This window comes from Galleria mellonella, unplaced genomic scaffold, assembly GCF_026898425.1.
Source record: "Galleria mellonella isolate WM207_F2 unplaced genomic scaffold, CSIRO_AGI_GalMel_v1 utg116, whole genome shotgun sequence".
Lineage (NCBI taxonomy): Eukaryota > Metazoa > Arthropoda > Insecta > Lepidoptera > Pyralidae > Galleria > Galleria mellonella.
In genome coordinates this window covers 159,498-171,576 of record NW_026441978.1, presented here as the reverse complement: position 1 = coordinate 171,576, position 12,079 = coordinate 159,498, and the positions used below count along the sequence as shown (strand labels likewise).

The following is a 12,079-nucleotide window of genomic DNA, read 5'->3' as shown; positions in this document are numbered from 1 at the left end:
AACAACTACTCACGTAATCCTGGAATATGAAGCTGTGGCCCATCAACGTTTAGAAATCCTCAGAACGTTAATCCTCATTGCTAGCAATATCCTCGGAACGGTGAGGTCGCTCCGTGCGGCCTGTGAAGATCCCAGAAAGCTTCTGTGCTTCTGGGCGGAGTTGGGTTGACTGTACTAGCCACGACTCATACGCACAACGGCCCAAATGAGAGTCTAAGCGCGGAAAAGGGAGTCCAATTTATATTACATTACAGTTATCTCTATGGTACTCTGCCAACATAAACTTATACCGCAGGCTATTTTACCATTTCAGTATCGTCCACTCAATTGAAACAAGTCATATAGTCACGATAAGTTGGACTGCTGCAGCGGGCTGTCTCCTTGCCAAACGAGCACGTGTTTTATTACTTTTCGATCACAAAATTGATAAGAATAATTAAATTAACAAAAGAATTTCAATTGCAATAATGTTAAAGTTCTTATAAAAACATATAATAGGAAATTGTTGTTTTATATATTTTGCTTTTTGTTTTGTTACCTTTTTTGTTTTTCATTCTTATATCTCTTTTACTGTGTATGCCTGTATTATGTGTATGTTTGTATTGTTATTTGTGTGCTGTTACTTACAGCACACAAATAAATTATCTATCTATCTATATACATAATCACGAGTACAATCCCCATGAGGGGTAGTCAGAGGCATTTATCGTAAACGTAACATAAATTTTTGCGATCAAATTCGAATCGCTTAGTATATCTATATTTATTTATTTATTCATAGGAAAACCAGAGCTACACTAGAGCAAAAAGATACACATATATCCCAGTTCTAACTTCTATAAAACGATCAAAATTGAAAACAGATCTTATGGTATACAGTGATAAAAAGCGATTCGATGAATGAAATCATCTGAAATGGAATGCTTTACAAAGATTCCAAAAGAAGAGAACTCGCAAATAATAAGCGTTGTTGACGAAATAGATACAGTGTGGGCGATATAAATAGACGCATCGAAGAAACATGGGTCGAAAAACGACCAAAACATTCGAACTTCCCTTACTAACACAACGCGTCCATCTACTCGTGTTAAATTCACATGAGAAACACTATTTTCTAGACATGTTTCTTTGTAAAGTATATACAGTTTCACTAGTAAAATAGTCTTTTATAAAGATCTATTGTGATTTACACACCACCTATTGGAAAAATACCAAAGTTGTAGCACCGACAAATAGAACACTCGGGTAATTGATGCTTCCTTTGCCTAGCAAATAAATACTCGTAGAGTGCTACTGTCCAGTTGTTACCGCAGTAAAATCAAAGAGGGCGTTGTATTGCACTTGTGTTAATATAAATACTATGCACATATATTCATACAAGTATTTTATACAATTAACAATACGAGAACTAACAAAGTAATAAGATATTATTTATTTGTACTTTTGCGCACATTATAATATGTATACAGGGCAGGCTTAATGCTTTATGGCATTCTCTATCAGTCAACCGTTACGATAAACAGAGAGAGTAAATGGCGGTGGATAGATTTAACAAAAAATATTTGTAAATAAATATTTTGAGACTGAAGACTTGAAGATAAATGAACATATAGAATGATATATTTAATCATGTCAGCTCTTAACTATCTACTGCTGAACATAAGCCTCCCCCTAGAGAGGGTTTTACCAGTAGTTGTCACGCTTGGCAGGTGGATTGACAACCGCAATCAGGCTTTAGAGATGTTTTAAGAGGGACGCTGCTGCCCATACGTCGTCCTCCCTTAGTCGCCTCTTACGACACCCACGGGAAAAGAAAGGTTGGCCGGGACTATATGGCCAGCCATATACTTACAAAAATATTATTTTAAAAAAGAACATTTTGCAAGAAAATCGAATGGAAAACTTCATATTTTTATTTATACCAAAAAGGTGGCAAACAAGCACGCAGCCCCGCTGATGGTAAACGGTTACTGTAACCTACAAACACCTACATACATATACAGCATTAGAGGTGTCATATGCGCGCTGCAGACCCTGAAAAAACGCCTTTTTTTAAGGGTCCCATACTGTAGTCTCTAAGGAAATCCTCGGCAGAGAGCACGTTCGCGGGAAAAAAATTCCTTTGGAACCGCACTGTACGTGACCATTTATATTCAAAGCGTGTGAGCGTGAATTCCCTGTCGATGGCGAGCGGTGCGATGATAAAAGGTGGCTGTGGGCATCATTTCAAACAATTACACAGAACACAATCAGTTATACAAGCGGTAGAACACACAAAGGGAAGCACAGTTTCGATTTAAACTTAAGGGCTCGATACCGCCTGTGAACTCGGGATCGTCAACAATTGTTATAGCTCGTCTTTGAACCGAGTCTATAGAACCAAGCGACCAAGTACTCCGGCCCACAAATGAGGGGCCGGACTTGCGACTTGTACAATAATAGTCTTTGTCATATAGAAAATAGTTTGATCCTTGGCTGTTAGTACTAGTTCACAAATTTGTGTGAAGAAACTAACGAATAGTATAAATATTTATAAGTACGATCAATGGGTTCGAGCCCACTGTTCAATACAAGTATTTAACACAAAAACGGCTTCAAACATCAAAGAGCCGTTATGTTTATGAAATATTATAGGATAAGTACCATATGCACGCAATCTCGGTCTTAGTATGTATGCAAATTAGTAATTTGAAAGACACGTACTAAAGATTATGCGAAATTGTTTTCACAGACTAAAAGTTCTGTATGGAGTGCGTGATTGTTTGAGTGTTGAAATGCGAGTAAAGCTATGTGAAGCATTAGTATGATCTGAATTAAATTATGTTGATACTGTGTTTGGGGAGTGTCTGCTAGCTCGAACTAAACTGACAACGTATCCAGAATGCGTGGACTCGATAGTTTTTCGATTCCTCGTCATGCTCATGTCACTCCCTATGTAAACCAAAATAGCCGCATGCCCGTTTGCCCCCCGTTTTCAAAAGAATATGGCATACAGCTGAGTGACACTATTTTAGTGCTTCTCGTTTCCTTTTTGTAATATAATTATTTTATTTATTTATTTATTCTTTATTGTACACAAAAAATTAAAAACATATAATATATATAAAATAAAGATGTACAATAGGCGAGCTTAACTCTGTAAGGATTCTCTTCCAGCAAACCCTGAGTGGAAAGGAGCATTAATTACTAGCGGGCAGTGTGCGTACAATAATAGAAGGAAACAGTATAGTTGTTTCTATTAAGAAATAATAAATATGTTGACATATATACAAGGTAACTAATATAATAAAAATAAAAATATGTTAAATATTTTTTGTAATTAACTGTAAAATTAAGCAGTAAATAATTTTGACTATATGATGTAAAGCGCGTGCGAGTGAGCGAGATGCACGTTCTCATTGCGGTGTTTGTTGCTTGCAAGCCCTAACTTAATGAGACGAGGGGAAAAAGGATTGTTAGCAATGGAGTTTAACAGCCCCATTGCTAACAATATACCTTATTAGATCGACCTCCACGTGGTTCCCCCCGGAAACCATCGTGAACAATTCTTGTTGAATTCGTCACGATGGGCTAACTGCCCTGCTTCATCCTCACCTATCATTCTTCACTGGTGCCCCGCCGGTGAATACCGATAGCGTGGGTGGGGTTACCATTCCATTATCATCCATTTAAAACTTAATGGGACGCGATTTGGACGCAAAGTGTCAGCGGGCCCACATAGTCATCATTATCGTGTTTAAGGAGCATCAGTTTTCCCTAGAAATAATTTTATGTAGTGTCGTAACTGTGAACAAGGAGCCCCGTCTGCAAACATGCCAATGAGCACCAATAGGAGTCTTCGGGAACAGTAGTGCCCCCCCCCCCCCCACTCCCGGGGTGAACAGTTAGTTACGGCCATGTTGTTATGCCGATTGCTAATAAGATATCGCCGAGCGCGTGTCGGCTGCGACTGACCTGCAGCCGCGTGGTCGCCGCGCTCGCGCTGCATCTTCTTCCGCTTCTTCTCCCGCTTGCGCTCCTTGCGCGCCAGCTTCTCCGCCAGCGAGCTGCGCCGCTGCTCCAGCTCGGCGCTCTGAACCCTGCACCACACACCCGCACACCACACGCGCACACGTCACACCAGTATCGCATATAATTACGCTTGATAAGAGACGGGAGTTAGAGTCATTATGTACATACGTAAAGTATGATCAATCCCCTGGGGTTATCTTGATGTCAATTCCCGTCTCTTATAAACCATAATTCTTATAATTAATATATTCTTACACCCACTGTTCGGAGCCGCACAACCGAACAACTCAACATGTATAATAATTGCATGGTACGCACAATTGATACGCGACAAATTATGTGTTATTTGGAAACCAAGTGGTACGCATGGAACAATCGCCGAATAGCACACAGCTGGCGGTTTCTAAAATGGTACTCCATTTTATTACCATTTTACCAGCCTATCATTTACCAACTAATTAATGCCAAATAGTGTGTACTTAATTGTAAATAAACTACTTTTATTAGACTGTTTTGTATATTCAATAATGTCTTAGCATTGTCATACCATTTCAATGTGATACGGAAACCAGTCCTAACCTTTAAAAGCAATATCTCGACGGTTACCACTTTCCATCAGGTGGGTCGTCAGCTTGATTGCCATTCTAAGTTGTATAAAAAAAATCTCAAAAGTGGCATACATACATGATTGTACATGGTCCTTCGAGCCAGATTTGAGAACTATCACAGAACTATCACAGAACTATCACTTCTATCTATCACAATTAACATGACAAATAAAAATTCTTCAATACGTGTTGGCTGGTTGCTCGCCTTTGAATACGAAGGCACTGTTAAACAGGACGGAACGTACTATAACAAAATAAACGTCAGCGCTGTATCAGCGCTTTGCACCTATTATTATAAGATGTTCACTAAATTTTAAATATTTTAATCTATACTCAATTTATTCAATTCGATCTATGTAAAAATAATATCGTGAGTTTGGAGTGGTTCAAAACCTATCCTAGCATTCCTAATGATACAACAATAGTAAAATAAATTATGTCAAAAAGAGGGTAAACAAGTGCCGGTACATATCTCTAGAAGTAACGAGTAAAATATTTGAAAGGCATTGCAATTAATTTATTTATTACATTAGTTGACTGTTTTCGATTTTTTAACAATTGCATGCATGGCGACAGTGTGCGATGGGTCGGGGTGCAGGTGGAGGGGGTCGCACCGGGCGGCGCGGGGGTCACGGCGGACGGCGGCGGGCGCGGGCTCGCAGCAGCAAGCGGCCGGCCGCCGCGCCCGCCCGCAGCAGCGCCGCCCAGCCCAGCCTCGGCGGCGCTCCGGACGGACACCTGCTAGGGGGGAGGCGGGCCGGTCATGGTGTCGCCCCCTTCTTGAAGGGGCCGCCAACCAGCTCAATGACCATCGCAAACTTTATACTGCAGTCGATCCGATGGCAGTAGAACTCAACTATCTAGTGAAAACGACGAGTTCTGTTTGAGCAGCATCCCCCTCCCCCTAACTTTGTTTACGGCGGTAATTTCTAAACGATTTTCGGCAAAAACGCATCATAGTTTACCCCTAGTGGACCTTGTTTCTGTTTAGCACTGCACGCAATAATATATAGAAATGACTCTACTCACCTATCACCAAACCTTAATCAGTTATAGATTATCCGCATCCGTACATCGAGCGAAACTTTGCAAGAAATTAACATAACATTTAAAAAAAATAGTAATCACCTAGCCTCCTCTATCTGCGTGTTGAGCGTAAGGAAGTCGGGGCTGTCGCGCCGACTGTGCCGCACTCCGTTCGCGTACACCGCCTGCACACGAGCAATAATCATTTAAACACGTTGTTTTTGTTCAATACAAATTAAAAGTTTTGATCATTACCATAACGGGGCATTCATATATTTTTTAAGATTCCACGCAATATCATGAAGTATAGGGAATGCAACGCACGAAGTCGATGAACTATAAACCGGATAGACAGCTGGTGCTGGTGCTAGCGGCCGGTGGCCGACGCTCACCTGCGTGGAGTCGGGCACGAGGTTGTCGAGCAGCGCCTGCAGCGCGAGCCGCTGCGGCGGCGTGAGCGCGAGCTCGGGCTGCTGTACAATGTGCTTGGGTACATGCGCGCCGCACAGGAACTGCGCCACCTCCTCGCTGAAGTGGTTGCAGTTGTGCTCCAGCAGCCGATACTCCGCGCCGCTGTAATATCATATACGTCCATGGTACTTATACATGTAATTATATCCTTATATATTCAGTTTTTTGTTGAGTTTATTATTTAGTTTAGCTGTACGGCCATTACTCTTGTACATTCTACAGTTTTCTTTCAGCTTCTCAAAAGTTGACTGTAAGAGATGCCTTTATGGGATAAGTCTGCCATTGTATATTAAATCTTTTGATGTATTCCGTATGAATTAGGTACAATAAAGATTTTACAATACAATAATATAAATAAATCATATGCGGTGTTATGGCGGATACTGACGTATAGGTGGTGGTGGCCAGCCCCTGCATGTAGTCCACGAACACCTGGAATGGCACGAAGGTCTCCCCGAGCCGCTCTACCTGATGCGGCGGGCCCAGCTGCGTGCCGCCCTGCCGACAACATACACCATCAGGTTAACGAGTTACATTACCCGAATCCGTAACATAAAAGTGATAAGTATTAACTTTTTTTATTAAAATCTAAAATCATGGCCAAAACATGTTCGGAGCAGAGGAGACGTTAATTGATGATTGTTACATTGATGAAATGGAAATTTATAAATATAGAAAGGAAATTAGAGATTTTTTATAAATTAAAAAATTAATTCATTTAAAATGAATTTGTTTGAAATTGAAAATTAAATTATATGAAATGAGAAAATATACAAAAATGAATGAAGTAGAAACATATATGTAAAGAGGTCTCTGCCTGTCTCGTTTCAATTCTGCACAGTTTCTAGGAATACGTAATTGACATTTAGATCAAAAACGAGAGTGTTGTGTCATTCCAACAAATACCTCGCGCATGGAAAATCGCATCCGGCAGACAATTCTATTTACTGTCGCACTCAGTTATAACGGCAGCGCCCAGGTGCGAGCGAGCCGGTACGGTTCTAAGAATGACCGGATATTTCGGGAGTTTCGGTATATAGAACAAGTGGAATATGTCACTGAGTGCAGAGGCTCACGTACCGAGTGCACTGTCTAATAATACATAGTAATTGCGGCTTCCTGAACACGAGCGCAGCCGGTGCACAACTGCACTCACTTCATTACAACCGACACGTGCACGTACACCTTATGAAACCTGTACATGGAGCGATAATTACAAAAACATTGTGAATAGCTACGTTATATCTTGTCGTAACAAAAAATCCTCAAAGTATCTGATGCGAACTCAAAATCGTTCGATCAGTCGTACTTTATACTCATAGAAGTTACTAACTGCGGTTGACAGAGGGGGGAAGGGATTGTTAGTAATGGGGACTACCAGTCCCATTGCTAGCAATATACCCTCTCAGGTCGACCTCCCCGTGGATCCCCCTGGAGCCATCGTGCTGAATGCCAGGTGTATCCATCACGATGGGCTAACTGACCTGCCTTTTCATTCTCACCTATCATTCATCACTGGTGCTCCGCCAGCGTATACCGATAGCGCAGGCAGGGTTACCATTCCATCTTCACCCATTAAAAAAAACTGCGATTGTCAACCCGCCCAATAAGTGTGGCAACTACTGGTAAATCTGCCCTTATGGGGAAGGCTTGTGTTTATGAAACAGCTGTGTGCATGTGTGAAACAGCTCAAATGAAAAGTTAATAACTCTCCCCAAGAGACACGCTCGAAACTTTATTTTATACATTTCATACCAAATAAATCAGGTGCAGTTTGTATACGAATATGAAATTATAGAAAATATTTCATATTTCAAGACAAACGAGTTCGCAAGTGGACGCCCTACGTGTTGCTGTGATGGTGACACTTGAAATATTAACATTTTACTATAGTATATTTAGATTTATCGTGGTCAAAAGACGAACCTACCGCCATCCTTGGATTCCTTTAACGAGTAATTTAGTTCTCGCTTTTTTCAATCGCTGGAGAGTGAATTATTTAACACACAATGCTTCTGATATTGACCAGAATCAAACTCAGAACCTTTGGGGTCTTAAATACGAGCAGTAACATTTAGGCCATTCTGTCCTCTTAAGGTTGTGTTATTTAGAGAAAAATATGGTTATGAGTATAATCCCACATGGGGTAGTCAGAGGCGTTTATTGATTTACTAATTTCGTTACAACACACACTCGACGTACACATATTGCGCCGAGCATATTAGACAAATATAGTGTGAAACATCATCTCTCAAGAATGACAACGCATGGTACTGTTCCTTTCCGTAAGTGACGGTTACCGCTATTCATCATTGGGGCCATCAGCGTGTTTGACATTGCTAGTTCTATAAAAAATATAAAAAACAAATAAAGGCGAGGTTTTAATTGTAGAGTGTCATGTTGGCGCCTCGCCGCGCGCCCACAAATAGACAATGTTTACGTCGAGTCGTCGACGTAATGACCGACCAGCGTACCACGAGCCGCCTCCTCTTGCAACTAGTACCAATTGGGAGGCATTCCCTACGGTGGTCAAGAACGTTCACATCGAATTATTTTCCAGTGTAATCGAATAAAAATAAACCAAAGAACGCGCGAAGTATGCGTCGCGTGTTATGAGTGTTATTAATACGCCGCTAATATTACACCGCTGATAATAATTGCGTGCGCGCCGCGCGATGCTCCGCGATGACACAAACAGTCGTGTTCACAGTGTGCTGCTATATGCAGTACAGCCATAGACTCTGCAGGGGATCGAAGTAGGAGTTTTATGTTCTTTGTACACGACACATGTAATGCATAAAATGCATTTTGACGGGAATAATCCGTGACAGAATTTAGAATTACAGCGACGTAATGCAGACAACTTCATCAATTTATAGTGAAACTAATAAAAAAATATTGTTAAACAAATTACCTATTTTTTTGTTAATATTTTATTAATGAATAAATATATAACCAGGTTTGTCTTTTTAAGTCTCAATAAGAAAGATTACTTATAGTTAATATTTTAATATTATTTCGTGATTAAAAATGATTGCGAATTTTTGGTTTAGATGTACTTTTCGGTGTCGTCACAGACCGCCCTGTGTGGATTTATCATTTATTGTCATGCAAAGATAATTCGTAGCTACTGGCCGCCATTCTTTTTATTTTAAATCCATGTATTTGTCAACAGCATGTTCACAGTGAGCCTTCGTAATGTCGCTTTCCGTAACTCATGTTTTCAGATTCCCGCCGGCATATTTTCAGAGAATAAAATTCATATCAGTAATTTAAAAAACATAAACCTATTTTAGATTATACTTGTTTAGAAATGACTACAGCACCATTTCCATTCTTCAATTTTACGGCTAATGCCTCACCTCAGCCAGCTAACGCTATACTCAATTATATTTTTTTTAAATTTGTATTTTTTATAACACAGGGAGCAAACAAGTGTGCGGCTCACCTGACGGTAAGTGACCACCGCCGCCCATGATCACTCACAACACCAACGGCATTGCAGGTGTGCTGCCGGCATTTTAAAAAGGAATATGTATTTTTTTTGGTTATTATGTCGTATCGATTTACAGTAATGATAGAATAAATTTTCGATCAATACAAAATTCACCGTATGGATTAATAGTTCAAATGAAGTTCCTAACTGCTTAGCGGAGAACAATTGTACAACAACCATTATACTATTCTCTCTCTAATGCAAGATTCTCCATTTGTTACACAATAACAGCACATGATGCGACAATTGCGTCATTTAATCCGCGGGCAAAATTTTCCTTTATATCCCTTTTATCTAACCGACATTTTATGTAACCCTTTTAAATAACCGACATAGTCCAAATGATAAGCAAGCTGAAGTGGCAATGGGCTGGTCACATAGCTCGGAGAACCGACAGCCGATGGAGAAGAAAGGTTATTGAGTGGCGATGGGTGAACGCAGTGTAGGATAACCCTCTACTAGATGGAGTGACGACCTGAAACGCGTTGCAGGGAGTCAGTAGATGTAGGTGGGTCAGGACCATTCCTTATGGTAGTCTATGGGGAGGCATGTCCAGCAGTAGACGGATAATGGCTTAAATGATGATAATTATCCCTTTTATCTATTATCTCCCCACGCTTCAACGAGAAACACTCTACGTCGTAAATATTAATCCAACCATAATAAAAAGATGATGCAGACGTACTGATCCCGGATGCTCATGATCATCAGGACAATTTTGTCCACTTTATAATCTGTTCCAGCTGAAAATCAGCACTGAGTTGACACGCGTGCAACGCAGCAGCTGGCTAAAATCCCTTTGAGAGCAGCTATGAACGTTCTTATAATTCAGTTGTGTTTTAAACTATGTGCATCGATGAATTGTGCTGAATAAATTATTCTTATTATTACATGAAAGGATGGCTATAAAGGTCGAAAGAAGACCTAAAAACACATGGACGGTTTATGTGGAAGATGATTTGGTTAGAATGGAAGTGAATGCGGAAATAGAGAAGAGAAAAGTATATTACGTAGACCCCAAATAATAATTGGGATAAGGGTAACAAGATGATGATGATTAAACAAAGGAAAATTTTGTCTACGGATAAAATGTCATCATCTTTACTGTTGGCCCGCGGTAGTGGACGACCTGCCAAGCAGTGTTGTCACACATGGAAATATGTATTTATACGCGCCACGCGCGCTTGGAACAATCTCAGCCTAATATGATGTACGGCGCGAATTAATTGAGCCACTACTTACGACGCGGCCGCGTGGACGACTACGCGACGAGCGTAGCTAGTCACGTTTGTTTATTATTTGTTACATTCTATACAATTTCGTTGGTCTTTGTTATATTTCTGTCTCTAGATATATCTAGAGATGCCGTGATCGCAATTCCAAAAATATAGACATGTCGTAGCGATAAAACAATAAAGTTTGTGTAAACTGTTTTCTTTTTCCTTCATATGCTTCTTGGAATGTCAAATAAGCTAACAGACTATATAGTAGAAAATGATAAACGTAGTAATATATATATATATATATATATATATATATATATATATATATATATATATATATATATATATATATATATATATATGTCATAGGCCTGTTTTGCGACTGTTATTCTAGTTTTAATATCCAATGTGCACCTATATATATATATATATATATATATATATATATATATATATATATTTTTTTTTTTTTTTTTTTTTTTTTTTTCTAGAAGAGTTTAGTTTTTTCTTTTTTACAAGAGCGCAGCTCTTAAATAGATAGAGAGAGAGTTTTCTTAGTTACGGAAATCAACCGAATACAAATTATACAGCATCCCATACTAGTACGGCGCAATCAAGGGAAAGGGATTGCTAGTAATGGGATCTAACTGACCCATAGCAATACACCCTATATCACCCTACGAGATCGACCAGTGGAAGTTAAAAAAATTCTAGTGGATTCACGAAATTTCTGTTGTATGTATGAGCAGATTATTTAATTTACGTACCGCTAATAATTTCGATTGAATCTTGTTTAGTGGTGAAAGGTGTAGTACCACTCCATTATATTGTGGGGAACAGTGAGTAAATGAGACCAGAAGGAGACTTTATACGAATGTCATCTGTTTGGGTACATCAGAGTGTCTACCATGAAATATTTTCCGAAATTTGGAAATTAATAATATTAAAGTATCGTTCCTTTGAACTGTTACGGTAGGATTTATGACGAACAAAATGTTAAGCTCCATTTACGGGGCCGATTTCGGTAAGAACAAAAACACGAAATTGAGTCCGAAAATTCGGAATTTAATTTCATAGTAGACCACGTGTTCCACTTATGCTCTTGTCGTGAAGCAGCTGTACTTGCAAGGTTGTTTCGGTTTGGATGGTAGGACTTGAAAATAACCAATTAAAAGGACGCATAACACTATAGTCCTCAAGAATGGTAATACATGAGGGGTACCATGGGAATCACTAAATATTTT

The 12,079-nt window shown here is 39.6% G+C and overlaps 1 protein-coding gene across 6 annotated transcripts in view; it reads right to left on the bottom strand.

The window, feature by feature from the left end:
• Positions 1-12,079, bottom strand: part of LOC113510386 (uncharacterized) — a 42,282-nt gene that overhangs the window by 26,040 nt on the left and 4,163 nt on the right. For all 6 annotated transcript variants that reach the window (XM_052893757.1, XM_052893748.1, XM_052893765.1 and 3 more), the window contains exons 4-7: positions 6,505-6,614; positions 6,038-6,218; positions 5,748-5,830; positions 3,955-4,079 (exon numbers count right to left, since the gene is read on the bottom strand). In XM_052893757.1, coding sequence (XP_052749717.1) covers positions 3,955-4,079; positions 5,748-5,830; positions 6,038-6,218; positions 6,505-6,614 — 499 coding nt within the window. The remainder of the gene's footprint in view (positions 1-3,954; positions 4,080-5,747; positions 5,831-6,037; positions 6,219-6,504; positions 6,615-12,079) is intronic.